The 23,084-nt window shown below is 34.4% G+C and overlaps 1 protein-coding gene across 1 annotated transcript in view; it reads right to left on the reverse strand.

The window, feature by feature from the left end:
* Nucleotides 1–8,130: 8,130 nt before the first annotated feature.
* Si (sucrase-isomaltase) overlaps nt 8,131–23,084 on the reverse strand; it is a 173,509-nt gene continuing 158,555 nt past the window's right edge. Inside the window, exons 40-50 of the mRNA XM_036189531.1 lie at nt 22,590–22,723; nt 21,628–21,662; nt 21,419–21,535; nt 18,887–19,035; nt 16,557–16,641; nt 16,419–16,475; nt 15,744–15,868; nt 12,952–13,040; nt 11,134–11,183; nt 10,769–10,936; nt 8,131–8,571 (exon numbers count right to left, since the gene is read on the reverse strand). Coding sequence (XP_036045424.1) covers nt 8,503–8,571; nt 10,769–10,936; nt 11,134–11,183; nt 12,952–13,040; nt 15,744–15,868; nt 16,419–16,475; nt 16,557–16,641; nt 18,887–19,035; nt 21,419–21,535; nt 21,628–21,662; nt 22,590–22,723 — 1,078 coding nt within the window. The 3' untranslated portion in view covers nt 8,131–8,502. The remainder of the gene's footprint in view (nt 8,572–10,768; nt 10,937–11,133; nt 11,184–12,951; nt 13,041–15,743; nt 15,869–16,418; nt 16,476–16,556; nt 16,642–18,886; nt 19,036–21,418; nt 21,536–21,627; nt 21,663–22,589; nt 22,724–23,084) is intronic.

Consider the following 23,084-nt stretch of genomic DNA (forward strand, 5'->3'; position numbering starts at 1 on the left):
TGGTCTTGTTGGAGGAAGTGCATCACTTTGGGAGCAGGCTTGGAGGTCTCTTTTGCTCAAGTTTCACTCAGTGTAACACATAGTCCACTTCCTGTTGTTTTCTGATCAAGATGTAGGCAGCACTATATCTGCCTACAAGCCGCCATACTCCCCACCATGATGATAAAGGCCTGAACCTTTGAACTGTAAGCTGCCACTCGAGTTGTTGTGGTTATGGTGTCTCTTCACAGCAATTGAAAACCTAACTAAGACAGGCTCTGTATCTCCCATTACAAGGGACATTGCTGAGATCATGCTCATAGGATCCAAGAGTTTCCACTGCACTAGGTTTCTACATTACTCCCCAACCATGTCCCCCAATTCCAATAGTCTCTCTTAGTACTCTTCCATCCCTTCCATACCCCCACCCTTCCTGATCCCTCTTGTTTCTCTCCTCACCCACCCCTAGGCCATGCATAAAATCTGTTTTATTTATCTTTCCCAAGGAGATCTTTGTGTCCTCACCTTGAGCATTCCTTGTCACTTAGTCTCTCTGGGTCTATGAATTATAGAATAATTATCATTTATTTAACAGATAAGGTCTACTTATAAGTGAGTACATTCCATGTTTGTCTTTCTGGGCCTGGGTTACCTCACTCAGGATAATTTTTTTTTTTCTAGTTCCATACACTTTTCTCCAAATTCCCTGATGTCATTATTTCTAACAGCTGAGAAATACTGCATTATGAAATAGTACCCCATTTTTCTTTATCCATTTTTTGGTTGAGGGACAACTTGGTTGTTTCCAGTTTCTGGCTATTATGAATAATGCTGCAATGAACATGGTTGAGCAAGTGTTCTTATAGTAGGATGGAGCTTCCTTTGGGTGTATGCAAAGAGAAGTCCCCACTATCAATATGTAAGAGTTGATATGTGGCTTAAGCTTTAGCAGTGTTTCCTTTACAAACATGGATTCTGTGTGTTTGAGACATACATGTTAAGAATTGAATGACTATATTGGTTGATTGATCCTTTGATGAGTATCAAGTGTCCATTGTTTTCTCTTTTGATTAATTTTGGTTTGAAGTCTATTTTGCTAGATATTAGAATGGCTGTGAACAGCTTATTTCTTAGGAACAATTACTTTGAAAATCTTTTTCCAACCCTTTACTCTGATGTAATGTGTATCTTTGATGTTGTTGGTGGTGGTGGTAGTGTTGTTGTTGTTGTTGTATGTGTTTTTCCCTTCTTTTGGTTTTGCTGGTGTTGCTGGTGTGTTATCATTTATTCCTTGTGTTTCCATAGATGTAGTTAACCTCCTTGTATTAGTTTTCCTTCTAGTATTATCTATAAGACTGGATTTGTGGACATTTATTGTTTAAATTTTATTTATCATGGAATATATTGGGGTTTTTGCCACCTACAATGTTCAAAAGTTTTATTAGGAATAGTCTGAGTTGGGATCTGTGGTCTCTAGAGTCTTTAGGACATCTGTCTTAGCCCTTCTTGATTTAAGAGTCTCCACTGAGAATTGGGTCTAAGTCTAATAGATCATCCTTCATACCTTTCTTGGCCTTTTTCCTTTGCAGCTTTCAATATTCTTTCTTTGTTCTGTATGATTAGTGTTTTGATAATTATGTGGCACAAGAGCTATATTTTCTGTTTTTGTGAACAGTTATGAGTTGATTTATTGTCATAATAAACTTTTCTGGTGAGATCTAGGAACAACACTTTTCTATAGAGGGAGCAATTTAGAGAGTAGTTTGATATTATGTCTGCATAGTAGACTAGTAGTAGATTGACCTTAGGTCCTTTGAGCTTCTCAACCATGTGTTCTTGGCCAGATTTTCAGTAAAAACTTCATGGTTTCTCCTATAGAATGGAACTTAAGTCCAAACAGAAAGCAGGTGATTACCCCTATAACATTCATGCAACTATGTATCCATGGGTGCCTCTTGCCATATTGGTCATTATTACTGTTCATTATTAAGTAAGACTTGTGATGATTTTGTGGATCCAGCAGCCTGCATAGTACCTTCCTGTACTATGAAAGCTAACCTGTAGACTGTTTCCTGGTCAGTACCAACTTAATTTCCCCATGTTCGGTGTTCAAAGTATGTAGTATATGAAGAAATAATGTCTTGTCATCTAGTTCTGGTGGGAAACTAGGAGAAACAGAAATAGCCTATATTGTTTTTGAGGATAAGGGAGCCATAGAGGATCCATCTGACCAACAATCCAAGGGAAAGTATACTACATCTAGCACTAGGCTTTTTATTTAGCAACTTGTGGCATTTGAGGTGAGCATGATCTCTTGCTTCAACAGCTAAAAGCTGTCTTTTGGACACGACAGGATCTCAATAGTTATAAACTCACATAAGTTGTGGTTACTTGAACGGGATCAAATTGTCAAAATTCTAGCATATAGTAGGAAGAGATTTACAGGTCCTATCCCTTATGAACAGTTGATGTTTTCTTTCAGAGGAATAGTCCTGTTTTTAAGACTGTGTGTCACTGGGCTACCAAATGAGTTCCAGGAAAGGTGCAAAGCTACACAGAGAAACCCTGTCTTGAAAAACAGAAGAAAAAAAAAAGGCTGTGTGTCTCCTGATAGATAGACCATACTTTATTAGATGGCCCCATGCCTAGGAGTATATTGTATCAAAACTTAGAATCACTGAACTAGTAAAAGAGGAAAAAGAAATAAAAGAGAGATCATTAAGTGGTAGAGGTCTAGAAAGACAGTTCTTTATCTAGAAAGAGATAGAGGCTGAAGTTGAGGATGAATATAATTAGTAAAATAATAAAAAATTAAATTCAAAAATTAAAGAGGACTTGAATCTGAAAAGGAGATATATTAGAGGGGAGTGACTATATTAAAATGCACTGGGTGCATATGTAAGAATTTCAAAGACTAAAGTATGGATATGACTGTAAACTGACATAGTCACTGTGGAAATCAGTGTGAAGTTTTATCCAAAAATCACAATATAAAATGACTATGCAACCTAGCTATTCCACTTCCAAGAAAATACCCCAAAATGCTTTATTCTACCACACAGGCATTGTCACGTCCTTGTTAATAATTGGTCTGTAGGATAAGTAGCAAGGAACTGGAATCAGCTTTGGCATCATCACTGGGGGTATGGCTTCAGAGTGGCATAGGCCGTATAGCAGATGACATGGACCAAGGAAGTGGAAAGAAGAATGCAGGGTGAGAGAAAAGCACAAAGTGGTTCAAGTGGGAGGGAGGAGAAAGACATGGGGAGAAGAATGGGGATGGGACTGTCAGTCTAGATTAATTATGTAAAAATAACAAGTAAATCTCTGACTCTGTACGCTATGTATTATTATATATATCATGCTATATGTAATTACATATTTTGTTATAGCTAATATTACATCTAATTTTATGAATATATTATACATAGTGAAACTCATCAAAAGAGGAGTAGCAGCCTTGTTTCATTTCATGTTAAATCCTTGCATTAAATGAATTTGCTTTCTTTTGTTGCTATAAAAGCATAAAAACTACAATAGCATTTAAGTTAAGACAAAATAAAGTTTTTTATAATTACAAATGCAAGCAATAACTACTAATTTACACGAAGGAGGAAAAGAATTCTGGTAGTAAATTGCACAGTAGAGTGATAGTAGGGGTGCTGTTGATAGCAATGAGGCGCAGTATGTTTCAAAAAGATGAATATACTTGCAAATTTTCCCTGATAAATGAATTATAAATGTTTATGTGTGTGTATACATTCTGTGGTACAAACTTATCAAAACCTGGTACTCCAATAGCATGGTTAATTTTGTCCTTGTAGTTGAAAATTTGGAAAATAAAAATACCATGAACAAAATATTTAATATACACATAGATAACCAACACTGTAATAGTGTTTATAAACAGCACATGGTTTAGTATCAAATGACAGAATTCTTTAGTGAGTGTTAATAGAAAAACTCAAACTATTGTAAGAATGCCATTTTTTGGTACCGTGGTAAGGAAATTAATTTCTTGACCTTTGCTGTCCTGTAAAATGTCTGCAGTGTGTGTATTTGTGTGTGTGTGTGTGTGTGTGTGTGTGTGTGTATGTGTGTGTGTGTGTGTGTGTGTGTGTGTGTGTGTGTGTGTGTATGTCTCTATATGTGTGTTTCTTTGGATCTCCAAAGACCTGCTTTATCTTTCCTCTATTTCTAAAGACATACTATCTCTCTGGTTATCTTCAAGCACCTCTATCAAATATAATCTCTCCACCTCTAGGTCTGTTTGACAGAAACTATCCTCAACCTTGATGATTAGTGTTAATCATACAACCTTACATGTTTGCAGGTTGTAAGTTTAATTCATGTATACTTACATGGATTTTTTTAATCACAGTTAATATTTATAACAGAGCACAGATTAAGGTGTCAGCCCATAAACCTTCAACATTCTTTGATTGTTGTGTCTTGTATTTGCCTAAATTTACAAAGATATTTTTCAAAAAAAAAAAAAACCCACCTTCTTTTGTGATGGGATGTTTCTGTGGATTTCAGTCTTAAGTATAAATTAAGCATGGGATGTGTAAGCTTTCATTTTCAATTTTTCTTAGTAAATAACAGTTTGTCATTTTAATAAAAAGTCTATTTTATAAGTTGGCAGTATTTGAGGAGATAAGATACAATTATAAGTCTTATATTAAATATTTATACTAATTAGGATGTATTGAACCAAATAGAGTGAAACTGTATTTTCAATATGTAAAATGTAAATTTTTCCTATATTTTGATAGTTCAGGGTTCTATCAACTAAACTTTATCATATATATATGACTAATTGGGTGGAGAACTTCACCATTGAAAAGATAAATAATTATTTCTGCTTCTTCAATATTTATCTTTTAAATTTTATTTTTAATTTATGAATGTATGGGTGTGGTTGTTTTGTCTGTGTGCATATTCATACACTTGAAGCATGAAGTGCCCACAAAGGCCAAAAGAGGGCAGAAGATTTTTTTGAATGGGATGTACAGATGGTATGAGCTCCAAATGAGTGCTGGGATTAGGATCTTGGTCTTTTTGAACACCAATGAGCTTTTAACACAGAAGTCATTTCTCTAGCCCAATGCCTACCACTTTAAAAAGAGGAAAACGAAGAAATGGAGTACTCTAGGAATTTCTACACAAAGTAATGTTTTTGTTGTTTGTTTGTTTGTTTGAATACTTTTTCTTTTACCATCCCCAATACTTACAACTACACATAAGGGCACAAAAGCAAAACAGAAGGCAACATTGCAAGTTAAATTCTCATCTTTGTAGTGTTGCTTTCTGAATTTAGTAACTTCCCACTTTGCTGAAATGATAGCTAACCTACAAACTCCAAGTGTCAGCATTTAAAAGGGCCATTGCATGCACTCCCAAAACTGTTCTGAATGTTTAGTGTTCTCCAGAGAACTAAGGGTACACAAATGAGTAATTCATGCTCCCAGAGAGTACTCAGTCTGGGGATTGGAGCAAAGATGATAACAATATGTAATTAAAATGTACAGTTTAGGTTCTGTAGGATGGCTCAGCACTCATGTTGGGCATTTCACATGTACCTGTAACTCCAGCTCTGAAGAATGTCATTCCCTCTTCCAGCCATTACAGTCACCTGCACTCACATGCACATAACCACACACATACATAATAAAAAATTATGTTTTGTTTGTAAATGTAACATGTATGTAAATATTTTATTTGCACATTTTAAGGCAATACAATAAATAATAATCACAAATTAAATTTTTTGGGGTGAGTAATACGCGATATCTCTAAATTTAATTTATGGAACTCTAATCTTAGTCATGGCATGTCTTTTTCAAAGATAAGCTTGCTTTCAAGTTTTTAGAATTTACTTATCTACAAATATCATATAGTGGCAATAACTTTCTAATTCCAGCTAAATTTGTTCATGCAAGATTTTAGAGTAATTGTATACAAACCGCTATGTTCTAGTCTGTGGTATGGGAAGGTACTCTGCAGGCTACCAATAGAGAAATGTGGACACCAACCCAGGCACAAAACCTTTGACTCACTGTAGCTGGAGTATTCCTGTGTCCACCTAGCTCCTGCAGCCACTCAGACCCAATTAAACACACAGAAACTTAAATTACTTATAAACTCTATGGCCATGGTAGGCTTCTTGCTATCTGTTCTTATATCTTAAATTAACCCATTTCTATAAATCTATACTTTGCCACGTGGCTCGTGGCTTAATAGTATCTTACATTATGCTACCCCTCAGCCTTCCACCTCCCAGAATTCTCCTCTCTCCTTATCCTGCCTACACTATACTTCCTGCCTGGCTACTGGCCAATCAGCATTTTATTTATCAATCAATCAGAGCAACACATTCACAGCATCCCCAGCAACTCACAATCTGCCCTGTCTGCAAAATTTGCTGAGGAAATGGTTGTAATTAGGTTTTTTTTCTGTCTTTAACCCATTTCTATTAATCTATACTTTGTCATGTGGCTTCTTGCAGAGAGGAAGGACAGCAGAAGCAATGAAGGGTAAGGTTTTCCACTCTTGCTCTGACCTTGTTGTTTTTTAACTCTACAACTGGCTCTGTGTTTCTTATTTAACAAGACGGTTACATCTACAAATGGTGACACAAAACTTGTGGGATTAGCCACCCACTATATGATTTGGCATGAGGCCCATCCTTTGAAGAAGGAATCCATACCTGGCACTGCCTAAGTAACCAAGAACCAGAGACTAGATTGCTCAGAGACCTGCAGTAAAACCAAACACTACTGGTCTAAAAAAAATCAAAAAAATGATTCTGAATTATATTCTTCTATACTCACAGATCAATGCAGATCAATGTCTTATCCAATCATCATCAAGAGAGGTTTCCTCTGATAGCAGATGGAAACAAATGCAGAGAGACACAGCCAGAGCCAGACATTATGCAAAGAGAAAGTATGATTGATGTCTCAACCAAATCTCTCCCTTTAGGACACAGAGAATCCAGCAAAAGAGGAGGAAGATTGTAAGAGCAAGAGGGGATGGAGGATATCAGGAGAACAAGGCCCTTTGAATCAAGGAAGAAAGGGACATATGAACTCACAGCGATTGAAGCAGTAAGCACAGGGCCTACACCAGGTCCTGTGATTATATGCTATCACCATTAGCTTACTATTTACTTTTATATGACTCCTAACTTTGAAAATGAATAGGTCTCCGACTCTTCTGGCCACAGTTGGGACTCTTTCTTCTGGTAGGTTGCCATGTTCAACTTCAGTATAATAGTTTTTGCATCATATCATTGTATTTTATTTTGTTGTGTTTGATTGTTTTCTCTTAGAAGCCTGTTCTTTTTCTAACAAGAGGGAGAAAGAGAGTGGATCTGGATGGAAGGTGCTATGGGAAGGAACTGGGAGGAGTAACTATAATTATGTGGGAAAGAGAAACTATAATTTGGGTATATGAGAAAACAATCTATTTGCAATAAAGGGAAAAAAAACAATCCAAGTGACCTTTCTACTATTTTCATATTTCTGTGATATTTTTGTATTCTGTCCCATTGACTTAAGTGTCTATCCTTTCATTTCCAGTCTTGATGCTGATTATTGCAGCTGTATTGAAGTCTGAAAACTCAAAGACAACATGGCGATCTATGTTAGGAATGAGAGCCCTACAGCCTGAATGCCTAAGAATAGACAACACTATTTTTTCCCTTGTCTGTGAAATAAAGTAAATAAAGAAAATGATTTTGATTAAACACAGGAGGTCCAACATTTGTGCACTTCAAACACCAATGTGATGACATTTGGGCATGGACCTTTTGGAAATAATTAGGCCATGAGGATGGAGTTTTCATAAAATTGTTAATGCCCTCCAGAGAAGGGATAAAATTAGGTGATTCCTTTCTTGACTTCTCTGTCAGTATAAGATGATACTCTACACTGAGATATCTACCAGTACTCATGAACTGGGAAATTTTGATATTCTTGTTTAAAATATCATGTTATATTAACTTATTTTAGTTTGCAACCTGAATGAGAGAGCTTCCTTGAAAAAATATAGAAAAAGAAGCCACATCTTAATGTATTTATATACCTTTATTTTCTGTTTTGCAATTAAATATACATAGTACAAAAAGGATTAAATATTATGATTTGTTAAATAAGTTAAGTCAATGCAATTGTATACAATATTACGTATAATTTATATTTCAAAAAATTTGTTAATTAAAAAATCACTTCCTTTAATCATATACTAGTTACATGCATACACGTTTACAGGTTTAGTTGTTGTTTAAAAGGTAAGTGTAATTATACAAATCCTGCTAAACCTTCAATGTAGTGGCATCCAGGTCACGTTAATAGAACATGTTAGCACTTCCTTTGATGTACACAAGACAGAAATATTCAAATAAAGACTATGGCAATTCTGTTTTAAAGAACGTAAGAATTCAGGAAGAGAGAAGTGTATGAGGGTAAACTATGAACCTGATATCAATTCCTCCTCAGGAACTCAAACTGACAGTAATCTTCACGACCAGTTGATTTCTATTGGTTCATAAAGAGAAACATTCCATTTTTGCAGCTCAATTATTAGTATCTAAAAACAGGAAGTAAAGTTACAATTAATTCTTTAATTATAATTATGTTTTCCTGACATGTTTAAAAAATAAACACCATTTCCATATCAGGTCATCTGTAAATAAACAGATATAGCTTCTCCTTATTTTGATGATGGCATTTATACATGATCCTTTCTGTGTGTGTGGTTCTCACAAGGGGTGTGTGTGTGTGTGTGTGTGTGTGTGTGTGTTAACTCACAATCCAGTTTTTAATTCATCATACCAGGATGTCAAAGTGGACCTTTTAAGTTGGACACTTAAAAGAACAAGTCACATCACATAACAGATACATGACCTCTTGCCAGCACTCAGCTCTCTCTGTCTTAATACAGTGTGAGACACAGACTCGAGGAATGGAATAGTGTACTGGGTCTTCTCATGTCAAAAACACAATCAAGACAAACTCCCAAACTCCCATAGATATGCCCACAGGCCAACCTAGTCTACACAATATCTCATAGAGACTCTCTCCCAGGTGATTCTGGAGTATGTCAAGTTGATGATTTCTATGTTGTCCTTTTTCAAATTCATGGCTTTCATTAGTTGTTGTTACTTAAATATATATTCCTAAATACCTAAATAAAATCTGTTCAGTGTGAATAATGTTACTTATATGTATTTTTTCAGGGCTGACCATTTGGTATTGGATAACCAACACATGTGACTTTGAGGTATATATTCATGCATGAGATTTATTGACATAGACTGACAAAGAACTGTTTATATTTGCCATTTTAAATGGATATGATTTTAAAAAGCATTAAAGTAATTTTCTTAACATTAACACTTTTGTGAAAAGGGGTATAATCAATGAAGCAAACTTATTTTGAAAGAGTATACTTTTAAATGATATAATTGTCCCAAAAGAATTTGAAATAACATGTCAGAATACCTCACTTGACCCTGTTCAGCTGTCATTATGCAATTCAATTTTATAAAGTACACATTATAACACAATTTATTTCAAACTGCGATTAATGGCCCATAAAACCTGGACCTTGGAGAATCAGTTTGCTTTTACAGGGAAACAATTTCTTGACCTTCTACCTCTGACAAAAGTATTATTAAATTTGTATCATTTTTACTAGGAATTTTATAAGCCAGTACAATTTTCAAAGCAAGGTAGATCTGAAGAACTAAATCATCAACTATTACCAAGAAAGGGCACCATATATCCCAAACTGCTCCTCCCGCCATGTTGACATAATTTAAAGAGATTTAGGTTAGTTTGACATCAAAGCAGTAGAAAGACTAAATTCTAAGTTGAAGTGGAAATTCAACATGAAGAGGAGATATCAGTATCAACAGAGAGTGTTCAGAGGGTCCAATGAAAGAGGTATGGCCATGGTACCCTTTAACACCAAAAGCCTGGGCCATTCATTAGAACCTAAAGTTGTCCAAAGCTGTCATTCCTAAAATTGAGGTTGCTCAACCTATTACTCTGTAAACTAAGTACAATAAAAGTGACTGATTGATTGGTAGCTCTTTCATACAAAATTAAATTTGAAAAGTATGTTTTTCTCACAGATATAATCATGAAGACATGGCCTTACTCAGAGGAAATTGAGTTAACTGAGTTTTTAAATGTATATTATATTGAACCCACACTTATGAGTCATGTATTCACCCAACTTAGATGTGAAAGAACTTGACAGATTGCATACTTCTACATATCTGCCAAGTTTGGAGGGAAAACCTAAAATTATAGTGGAAAATGAAAAGCCAATGTAGACAGTGGTACTGCTGACACAAGACTCCTAATGCCTGGCTCAGAGTCTCTATTGTCTCTCTGAAGACAATATTCATTTTGCTAAAAGGAGCTATATTAATTTTGAAACAATTTCAGGGACATTTTATCTAAGATATATGCAATGCTTAAAGGTAAACTTTTCTTCTGAAAACAGTATTTGAGGAATTGTTCCTATTGATAGCAATTTGGTGTATTAATCTAAATTAATATTGCTTATTTTATATGAGGAAAATTATAGAATAGCTGTCATTAAATTTATTTTTAAGCCAAGTTATTGAGAACAATGACACATAAGTATGTGAATACAACAAGACTAACAACACGCTTAATTTGCAATTCTGTTTTTGTCCTGGTGATGCCCATGAGAAGTCATGGAGATGTTTCACAGTCACACTTGAGTAAAAGCACATCTGTATGTCACTCACCTCCTTGCCTGCATTGTCAGTAAATGCAGGTTTTAGTGTCTCTCCATCATAAATCAAATTAACCTCAGAGACGTTGGCTGTTCCTTTCCCCCACACATGGATATCTCCAAGGATCATCTCATTTTTGTTTTTGTACCCATTTTTCAGTATAGTGCTTTTTAAAGTTTTCTGTAAAGGCAAAGGAAAATCTCCATTTGAAAATTCAAGTAAATAGCCAGAAAAATATGTAGCTTTGCACAAAAATGAATCATATTGCAAAGCAAATTAGTGATTAAAATATATTAAATAATGCATTTTATATAATGAATAGAGAATAAAACTCCATATATTATTTAGTACAATTGATTATAGAAGGTATTACATACTTGTTTTAGATCAAATTGTATCAAGGTGTATAGATCTCTTTCATAAGTGTCTGTAGAGAGAGAAAAAGGTGTAGTGATTTTATTTTTCAAAGAACAATAGTAAATACTAGTATACTTATTTTTTCTGGTTATAAATGGAGCCATATCTGTGGCATTTCTAGCTAAAGTCAAACACACAAACACAAAAAGTGTTATTTAGACCCATGACTTTATCTAAAGTCCATCTTGCCATCATAATAAGACAGCCAACACTTACAAAAGACTGTTTGGCAAATTTTATGTACAATAACAGAAACACTGTAATAGATATGTGTTGTCTTTATCACAATCATTATTACTGTTGCTGTTATTCTCGTTGTAGAAAGGAACAGTCGGTCATAAGACAATTAAGCCTATGAAGAAACGTAAAAAATACAAATATAAATATGATTTTCCTTTTACTTATACAAGATCAGAGGATTTAGAAGATGGAAAAAGAAAAGTACAGTCACATATATGATGCAAACATGGCCTGGCATAATGTAGAAAAGTCTTTCAATAGCCACCTATTCACAAGTGTTAATATGTGCAAATTATGGTCTATTCATGTCATTACTTTTTTGAAAATTAATTTGTTGCTAATTTTTCTGATTCTAAGACTGATATTCTGCCAGAAGCATTTTTCTATATATTCACACAGAAGACATGTCTTTTTTATGTATTTGTGTATGTATACATATAGGTATATATACATATGTTTTGTGCTCATTTATGTGTGAAAGGTGGATTAATCCAACTCTCTTATTTTTTTGATACAGGTTCTCCCACTAGCCCAGAAATTGTCACATAGACTACACTGTTTATATCTCACTCCAAAGCTCTGGCTGGTTCCAATTCCTCCGTGAAGGTTGGCAAGAACTACTCTGATTTGGAAAAAAAGTGGGAAGTGATATGTTCTTGGGACAGAAATCAGATTTTTCTGTTTTTAAGGTAAGTACATTAAAGCTTGAGTTATCTTCACAACGTTCAGAATATGTACTCTTAACAAAACCTCTAGGTGTGCCTGATGCCAATGGAGAGCAAAGCATATATAGTGAGAGGTTTAGATATTTATTGTGATGTTGGGACACAGTTATGAATACAGTGGAAATAAATTTAGGTTTAAGAAAGTTGAATATGTTATGGCTAAAAAAAAAGAAACAACCACAACAAAAAACATGGTATGTTAAAAAAGAAAGGCAAAAAGAAAAACAAAACAAAACAAAAAATCAATAGTAACACAGTAAGGAAAGCAAACTTATTTCAGCCTGCTTTGCAGAGTATGTACTGTTTCTGTTTGTTTGTTTGTTCAAAGACAGGGTTTCTCTGTGTAGTTTTGGTGCCTGTCTTGGATCTTACTCTGCAGGCCATGCTGGCCTTGAACTCACAGAGATCTGCCTGGCTCTGCCTCCTGAGTGCTGGGATTAAACCTCTGCCCAGGATTTTAGAGATATGTTTTGTGCATCACTTATGCACATGGAACACAATGTGTTTGGCTCATCGACCTATGTCAATGTAAATAGCACTGGGCCAGCTTCTGCTACAAGTAAGTTCTGCCATTGCAATTCTCTTAACTTATCTTTTAATATATGACTTAAGTACTTATAAAGTAGGAGAAGAGTCTTTAAGTTTTTTTTGTTATTGTTTAAAATTTGTGTGTACTGTTTCATACAGTTGTTATACTCTTTTAACATTAACTGATATCTCTAGATTTGTGCTCAGCTTGTAAGTGCAAAGTTAATACAATGTAGGGAATGTGCACGCTGTCACCTCCATTCATCTGGTAAACAGAACACTCACCTATACTCTCTCCATCATCCCAAAATAGAGTTCCCTGTGCCATTTGATTGTCGTCGGCTGCAACGATGAGCCTCATGAAATTCTTCCGACTACAAGAAAGAAATACGTCTCTTGAGTCTATCCATGTGTTCAGAGTAGGATATTTTATGACATGATAGTTATAAAAAGAATATGAATAGAATGGAAGTTAGGGAAATAAACATCTAAACAGAGAAAACTAAGAAGTTTCCTTCTATAAATTAGAAAAAAAGAGATACAGAAAAGAAATTCATTATATTCAAAGTAAAATGTCACAGATGGCATTGGGTTCTAAGAGTCCACCTACTGCCACTAACCAGAGGAGGACTCGTGCATAGTAATTAAAAGATAGCTCACTCTAGCAATGTGTAAGAAGTAACTTGGTTTAAAGGCATCAAATGGTTAAGAAATGTATTACTTTAACAAACTATTTTTGTTGTTGTTGCTTTGTTGAAGCATACTGTCCTTAAGATTCCTAATATATACAGAGTTTAAAAACTCAATTATTCAATAACTTCATATTCAATTTTTATACAAATACAGCAAAGGACAAATGTTTGTGTGGATATTAGTATTTACTTAAAGAAAACTATGTCTTATAAATATAAAATCTGATTTAGTGATATGCATAGTGTCATGTAACTCTAATCCCATATTTCCAGAATTTAAACATCACAAATTCAATGTTTACATCTGCTGCATAGCAAAATTCTGTCTTGAAAACAGAAATAAAAGCTGGTCAAACCCACAATTTACAAATACTCATGAAAATTATATTAAAGTGTCATATGGCTTACTCTCTAATTCTGTGTAAATGTAGTGACAGTACCCCATATAAGATGTGACCCTCACCCTATAAACAAAAAAAAAAGGAGAAGAAAGACCTCCCTCAGTGAAACTGAGAGTTCTTCATCATACAAATTACATATTCTTATTAATATATAGGGAGATAGCTCAAGTAGTTAAGCGGAGTCTGTTGAAGGCTGCTGGGTTTCATCTTGTAGCTTTCCAGCAAAGTAGCCATACGAAAGCATAAGCAAGCCAAAGAGTCACTCCTACATCGACCACATGGCACTGAAAGTATTCACACTCCTCTGAGGTTGGACGTATCATTAGGAGCCCTCATAAATTAAAAAAGAAAGGGCCTGATGTTTTATTAAATAATGAATAACAATAGTGAAATTCAAAGCAGCTTTGTCTCCATTTGTCTTCATAGAGGTGAAGCTTTTATGAAGATGAAAGGTAGGTCCTGCTCCTCCAGACATCAGGGAACTTAGTAGTTTGCAGGAGCTATTGTGAACTCTATTGTTCATGGGTAGCCAGTGAAACAAAAAGGAAATCTTCCAAATAAAGTGGGATTTCAAATCTGTAAACTTCATAAAATCAAATATTATTCATTGATATAAGTAAATGAAATAAGATGCTATGAGATGGAGGGACTATGTGAGCGTCTACTAAATGAATGAAATTCAGTTGAAAAGGCTGCAAGCCATGTAGTTCCCAAAACAGGTCATTCTATGAGCTGCAAATGATGAGTGCTAAAGGCTCAGTGGGTGCAAAGGATTCAGTGTGGTTGAGTGGATGGAAACTAAAGGCTGCTTGGAGTAATGGAGCTGCTGTGTGTGATGTTATTCACTTGTTTACAACAAGCACAGATCGTAAAAGAGCCCTGTTACAAACTACTGACACTGGATGATAATGATGTGCTCTTGCAGGCTCATCAAATATGGTGAGGCTGTTTATGATAAAGAGGCTATGAAATTGACTCTAAACCCTCTCTTAGTTTTCTACAATTCTAGAAAGTTTTATGAAAATATTGTTTTCAGGTTTAGGAATGTACTATATTTAGACAGCTGGACCAGCATGCATAAAGCACTGGGTGTGAGCTTTTGCCCTACAGAAGCTGGGTGGAGTGGAACACACCTGAAATCCCAGCCCTCAGGAAGAAGAGACAGACAGGAGGGTCAGAAGATTAAAGTCATCCTTTGCTACATAGCAAGTTCAAAGCTTGTTTTCAATATATAAGACTCTGCCTCAAATATAAAAATTTTAAAAATGCCAAAATAATATTTTTAAGAGCTTATTATTTCCATGCCCTAGTTAACAATGAAGCGATTATGACCTTGCTTAGCCACTCAAAAGACAAAGTATTCATTTACAAATGCCCTGCATATTGTACAGTGAGCTCATGTACATGAAATTTTAGTTCATACTTAGGGAAGCCTTACTTTTAAAGAGGATGTGCTACTCGGAGATAATTTTCCATGAGTCTTTAAGATTTATGCATATTGCAATGTAAAGAGCTACTAGAAATTGAATTTCATTTTTAAGAAATTTTTGAGTAGGTGATGTTTAAGATAAGATAGGATCATATCTTAAAATGCTATAAATTACTGTTCATTATTATATTCACTGTCCATTATACTAAAGAGAATGAATGTCTTTTTCTGAGCTCAGGATGGATAGGTTTGCATCTCATAAAAATATATTCAACTCCCCTAGATTAGTGGATGCTCGGCTGACTCAAAGCTTCAATTTTAGGAACTACCCAAATAAGAAAAGGTCATTCTTGTGGGATGAGAGCGCAGGGAAAACCAAAGTTCATCAAAAAGCCTCTTTTTCTGCCATTCCTTCTGTTTATAATTGAGCACCTTTACTATTACAGAAGGCTCACAGGGAAAAGGTCAGATCCCAGATCCTTTCTAACCACTGACTTTTAGGAACAGGATATATTACCAAAAAAAAAAAAAAAGTCCTACAAACAGTTTACTTACCTGAGATATGTGTTCTGTGCAGGTTCTTGGCATGGTAGAATATAACCTCCTCGGACATGTAGATTTATTATATCAAAAGGAGCTGGAAATGTTTCTTTTTGTCCTCTGACCTTTATGTCTTCCCCCTGGTAACAAGGAGGAGGGGAGGAATGAGAAATGAAATAATGAGCAATGCAAGAATGTAAAAAAGCACAATCATGAAATCAATTGTTACAATTTTCTACTTAAAAAACTAACAAAACAAATATGACTTTAAAAAAGGAAATCTTGTTTAAAGTGTATCCTTAGGTCCTGGTTACATTTTATTCCTCATGGTTGTTAATTGTTTTCAAGATCTCCTAGGCACAAATGTGTGGAATTGCAAGGTCACAAAAGATAACACACTCTATTGTTTTTAATGACCATTTTTTTCCCTAGCCAAAGGAAGCAACACATGTTTGTAATATAGTATATATTTTTGTGTTTATTTACTAAACCCAAACAATGAACCACATAATACACTAGATCAGATAAATGAATCATTCATGGTATGTTATTTTGATTCAACAATAATTAACAGCAAATAACTAATTTTGAATTTTTGAGTAGAAAATAAATGCATAACTTATCATATGAATCATCCAAACATAGCATATTTCAGGATAGTTAACTTCCAAGAATTCTTCCAAAACTTACCGTATAGAAGTCAAACCATCTGGCATTAGGGACATAGCCTTCCACACTGTTCATGTACTGGAATTGAAAAAATAAAGTCATTGAAATCACCTGAAATCCAACCAAATCATTGTGGTAACAAACAATGGTCAAACTTACAGGGTAAAGAACAGGAGTCACCATGAAAGCTGGACCCCACAGGAACTGCTTGTAGATTGTCCAGGTTGTTCTGTCGTCAAAGAACCTTCACAGAAGAATCACAAGGTATTCAATTAGACCAAAGAATACATTCTCTTCTGAACACCATAAAATGCTTATTCAGGCCCCAGATTTCTGGAACCATTGTGGATTTACTTAAAAACCATGCTCAAATATAGTCAAAACAAAAAGCTAGTTGCTTGTTTGGAACATAGTGTGGAGCAGTATATAATTTCTGAGTAAAACCAAATTATGTCTAAATGTTCTAGTGAAAGGATTGTTAAGAAATATTTGAACAAAATAATGACAAGTCACTATGAACTAGAGTTTATACAGGAGACTAAGTATACAGGTATTTAAATCTCAACTTTGTCTAGTTCAGGTTCAGCAAAATTGGAAACAGGAATTACAAACAACCTGCAAAAAGTTTGTAAAATTTTCACTATATGGATGTTTACTATTTCTTTTTAAAATTCTAAAATGTGATTTTTTTTTTTAAAGACAAGGTGTGTAGGTTTACACCTGTAATTCCGTACATAAAAACTGAGGCAGGAGAATTGCCATGAGATGAAGATCAGTGTGAGTTGCATCATGAGTTCTAAATACACAAAGTAAAATTCTGTTTCCAAAATTCAAATACCTTAAAAATAATAAAAAGTAAGTGAGGGCCACTGAAGTAGAGATACTACTTTAACAGGTATCGGACTAAGATAAGACCTTTGAAGCTAGAGTCACACTGCTGCACAGGGAACGCTTAGTTCAAAACAACGAAGATAAACGGTGTCACAGTGTGTGTGGTAGGGGAGGCTGCCTTTCTTGAGCTCTTCATATTGTCTAACATGTCATTATGTCATTAAAGATTTTCCTGTATGTAAGTTGATTTATAACATTGAAAAATACATGATCACAGAAAAAAAGTTACAAATTTAGAGTCACTAGCAAATGTTCCCATTTTTTATGCTATTGAAATTAAACAATTAATCATTTTTATAATTAGTTTTAGTTTTGCTTTTGTTTTGTTTTAGTAGCAACCAAGAGGAGTGATAAGGAAGAAGTTGAAGTTTAGCCGTCACTGAACTCATTGTGAGACCAAAGCTGAAGCATGAAGCACTCTCAGTGAGACAAAACAAAACAAAACAAAGGGTTCAGAATCTATAACCAGACTTTCCAAATTTAGAGATGCAAAAGGGATTAATCTGAAACGTAAGAGTGCCATTACAACAATGAATAGAGGAGAGCGGCAGGTGAGGGAAGAGTACAACCTTGATGTACTGCAAATGGAGGCATGCATTTCTTTTTTCACTGCACCCTTACTTCTTTTAAAACACTTTATAATTTCCCGGAGAATTTAGTTTGTATTTTAATCACCTTCACAACTGCCAGGTCCTTTCACTTCCACATCCTTTTGTTTTCCATACCTTACTTTCTGTCCTCTTTTTTATTATAAAAAGCTACTGGGTCCAAACAGTGCTACCTATATACTCTTCATTCTATGGCCACCCACTGGAGTGTGTTCAACCTGCCAGAAGCTATACACTTCAAACTAATTCTCCTCTCCTACCAGTCATCTATTACTAATAGTTTCTCAGCCAGGAGTAGGATTTTCTGTCTGCCTTCCCCTTCCATGCTTGGACTTTGTCTGGCTTGAGCTTGCACAAACAGGCCTTGTGCACACTGTCACAATATGGTGAGTTCATATATGCAGTTGCCCTGCTGTGTAGAAAACACTGTTCAATTGAAATCATCCACAGCCTCTGGCTCCTACAGGCATTCCATCTCTCCTGCCTACAGTGCTTGCTGAGCCTTGGGAAAGGAGGAACTGTATTGATGTCCCATTTAGGGCTGAGCACACCACTCCTTGTTATTTGCTACATATTTTAATCTTTAATAAAAAGTGAAGGCATACAAAGGAAAATTATTATTTTGATAAATTTATTTTCAGTACTCGTTCTTAATTTATACTATACAGTTATGATTTTTATTACTTGATTATTAGTAAAATTTGGCAGGCCACTACATTTAATTACTCAGTTAAAATATTTGGAGAGTTGAGAAGCAAAGTGCCTCATAATAAGTTAAAGAGGTATTTTAAAATAAGCATTTCTTTTTAATAATTAGGGCATTTATATGCTAACTGACACCATTAGTAGGTTTATTAGACTTATTTTTTGTAAAGCCTTTAATAGCTCAAAATATACAGGAAAGCAACTACAATATATTGTATTACAATAGATAAGAGATTAAAGTAAAGGAAAGCTACTTGTGGAAGAAAAAATCCAGCTTGTACTTACTCATGCATTAGGGGTCTGATGACTGTGCCACCGTGAACATGGGCTTCATGCATCTGTGTGTAGAAATAGGGCAGCAAAGTGTATCTGATTTCTAGAACGTTCTTTGACATTTCGGCAAAAGTTTGATTCCAGGCAACAGGATCTTGTCTCTGAAAGAAAGCATAATGTAGCAGCCATAACTCATTGTTTAAATCTTAACATTCATATTGGAGAATAAAATTAACAAGTTATTAACAATGTCATGTACTATGAACTATCTTTACAAAATTTCTGAATGCTGTTTCAGTTCTCCTTTTATGAAGATTGAGAGTGGTACAATATTAGTACTTTAAAGACATAATGTAAATTAAGCTGGATTCTTAATTTATGTAAACATATATAAGATACAGTTCATATATTAAAAAATAATGAATACATTCTCAGTTATGATAATATTGAGTACTGGAATGTTAAAGTCTAGCAAGGAAATGATATGGTTTGTTACACAAGGGTGACCTGAAATATCAAGAGATATACCAAGCTGCCCATGCTAGCCTCACATGCCATGCATTTTCATGTGAAATGAATAGATTACAGTACTGAGTATTTATAATGCAGGAGGAATATCACACTAGTCTTAAATGATAGCATTTTAATCTGCTTGGGAATTTACAGTCAAAACAATAATATTGATGCAGTATTAAGAATCTACAAAAATATTGTTCATATTAGGAAAACATGAGGGACAGTGATCACTGTATATTTTAATTTGTATCATGTATAAAAACTGCACTTCCTCACAATTACAAAGAACACCTCTCATGCTTGTCAATAGCAATCATTGGGGGGTCTTTTAGAGATACATCATGTTTATGAAGATTCCAACTTTAATAGATTTGGAAAATAAGAAAGTTGGAATGATAACCTGGTATTCTCCCTGGAAGATGCACTATTAGAACAATCAATGTTTTGAAACTGTACTAGCTGAACAATTATTAAATTATGTTTGACCCTATATATAATATATGTTAGATATACACAATATATTTTGGTAGTTTCATAGTCAGGTAAGTAGAAAGACACAAAGATCATAGGATATAGCTAAGTTAATTAATCTCAGCTTTTGTTTTGGTCTTACACTAGCATATATATCTAAGGCATGGAGTGTTAAGCTCATTTATATTAATTCATACTTAAGCAAATTGAGTTTTCTTTTCTGGGGATATTTACCTATAAATGTTTTTCATCTGTCCTTTCCTCTCTATGCTATCTTTCTTCCAAAATTCCACCAATATTACCATCTTAGGGACTTTTCAATCTACATTTGAAGTTTTCCTCCTCCAAATATTTATATTTTTCCTCACTGAGATCTGCGTTCAAATGTTCTCTTTTACAATCTTTGGAGGAACTACCATTCAGGTGCAGAATCTCCATGCATCTCTTCAACTATATATTCCTTAACCCTTGCTCTTATTACTTTAAAATATGTTAAATGTAAATGAGATATAAATATAAATAAATCATATTAGAATATAACAAATCACAAAAATGGATACACTAAATATTTAAAAGACACATTCTCAATGCATATTCCCCAAATCGCTCCTTTTTGGTTTAGGCCTTTTTTAGTCCCTGCCCTTTTCCTCCAGTGTCTCAATCTCCTACACTAGTAACAAGTTTCAATTGTATTTTTCATATTTTTTAAAACAGTTCACCACAGTTTTTCTGTGTTTTAATCTGCTTTAAAATGTAGTCAAAACTTGCTTTGTATCATTGAATTTTGGCTATAAAGAAAATAAACCTACCTCTTCTAGTTTAAGTGAAATTTGGATGGTACAAAATTTCCTCAGCACAGCAGGCATTTGTTGATTAGGAAATATGCTTTGACTATGTCTTTATATTGTCGACCTTCGACTAACATATTTTCTGGTCAGTTCACTCTTTCTCTGCACTATTAACTAAAAGTTTAGCACAAGCTGGTGCTTATTAAGATATTGTCTCTAACTGTTCACAGTTTTCCATGAAATTAAGCACTGTTTCATACAGCGCTCAAAATTTGTATGGAAATATGTTAATAACTCTCAGTGATTGGCATTGTGCAGAAACCTGAGCCTGCAATTCGTGCTATCGTTTCTTCTTTCTCAATTTACCAACTTCCTCTTTAGATATTTGATTTTCAACCTTCCCATTTCATTCATCATTGCAAATGTCCCATACTTCTAACCAATTTAGTGCCAAGTTGACTTTTTATTGTTGCTCTGTCCCAGTGTGCAATAAGTTCTATAGTAGGACATTCCCCTAACACTTCCACCGTCTTATAGAACAGGTACAGTATGTGTGTTCCCCAATCAAACGTGTGCCGTGAGCACACCTCAGGTTCCAAAAAGCTTAAAAAAATAGGCCAAGTACTTCATCAACATGAGAAGATCTGAAGCATTCATGTAAAACTCTGTCAAGTAAAATATGATTGAAACAATAACAACATACAATCTAAGCTTGTGTAGGGGACAAACACAATAGAAGAAAATTGACCTAAATGTATTAATTACATACTCTAGTAAACTGGATGTTGTGGTTTCTTGAATATGGATAAAAGGCTCCAACTTGCATCCAACGAGCACAGAGGTGATATTCGGAATCATTGAAGAAACCACAGATATCTGCTCCAACCTAAAAGACAGTTATATTTAATGCATATTATGTACTATTTCTTAATGGTTACATACTACAAATACAAATATAAAATGAATAGATTTACTTACGTATGGTATCCCAAAAAGATTAAATTCCAGCATGCCTAAAATTTAGAATAAAAATTTTAGTATTTTATTAGTGAAGATGCTCCCTCTCTCTCTGTATATATGTGTGTGTGTTCATATTAAATAAAACATTTTGCTATTATAATCATACTTATTTTACTTATTAGTGTCAATGATATTCTCAAAAATAAGAGATCATTTGCTTTAAGACAGTAGAGACAATAGCACAAAAACATAATGTAAACACAATTAAGTTATAAACACAACATAGCGGCATAGGACTGAGTGGTAGTATTTTCCTTAATTTCATTTTTAAAAATAAATTGTTTTTCTGCTATTATTTAACCATTTATTTACAATATAAAACAAATATAATTCTTCTTATTAAGTAATATTTAAAATGATAACTTCAACAAAATAGAATGCACGTAACTTCTCAGCTTTTTGGTAAAAGAAATAGTCTAAATATAGTTTTATAGTTTTAATGAATCTTTCATTATTCAATAAAATTTAAGCCTAGAATGAAACCAGTAATTGTTTATTTGTGGTTTGAAATGACATTGCTATTTGCCATGTTTCTATCTTCAGAAAAGGCTTTGATTTCATGTGTTTCCTTCTTGACCATTTCTCAGTGATTTCTTCTCAAGCAGATAATGTCTATACATTTCCTTCTTAGCTTTAGAATAGTGTCTCTTTAAGCCTGTACTTTCTTTAACTAGGAAACAGGGTCCAGAACAGATAGTGATTTTTTTATCTAAGTAAACTAGCTGAATATCACCAGTCATTTGTTTCTTTGCAGTATCCCTGATTATGACTTTCTGACTAGTGACATTTCAATGATGACTTGTGTCATAAAAACGATGTATTTTAATTCTTCCAATTTAGCTGTGATATTTTTTAGCACAATGCAAAGCAATATTTATTGGAGAGCTTAAAAACAACAATAGAAGATAATTATCACATACCAATGAGAGATTTTTCCAAGTTGTCCCAGTTTGCATAATTGTCACCGAGCCAGTGTCCACCCCATTTCCCAGCCGTTGGATATGTAGACCGAGAGATGACTATCCCTCTCAGGCCAGTGGTCTTCTGTAATGCACTACACAATGATGATATATGTTGCATGTTTACATTATTTATTTTCTTTAAATATTTCTTTTACTGCTGTTTTACAAGACAGAGTATTTCTATGTAGCCCTTGCTGTCCTGGAACTTGCTTTGTTGACCAGGCTGGCCTTGAACTCAGAGATCTGCCTTCCTAGTGCTGGGATTGGAGGCTTGAGTTACTTTTTCCATGTATGGCTTAAATATTTCCATACAAACAACTTCCATGAACACACAGTATCTACTTCAGGGTCAGGTTTCCTGTCACAGTCAACTCTTCATAACAGAGCATTCACTCGCTATGGAGTAAAACGCTCCAAAGTACAACAAATAAATTTCTTCCCTTCTAAAACTTG

This window comes from Onychomys torridus, chromosome 6, assembly GCF_903995425.1.
Source record: "Onychomys torridus chromosome 6, mOncTor1.1, whole genome shotgun sequence".
NCBI classification, from domain to species: Eukaryota; Metazoa; Chordata; class Mammalia; order Rodentia; family Cricetidae; genus Onychomys; species Onychomys torridus.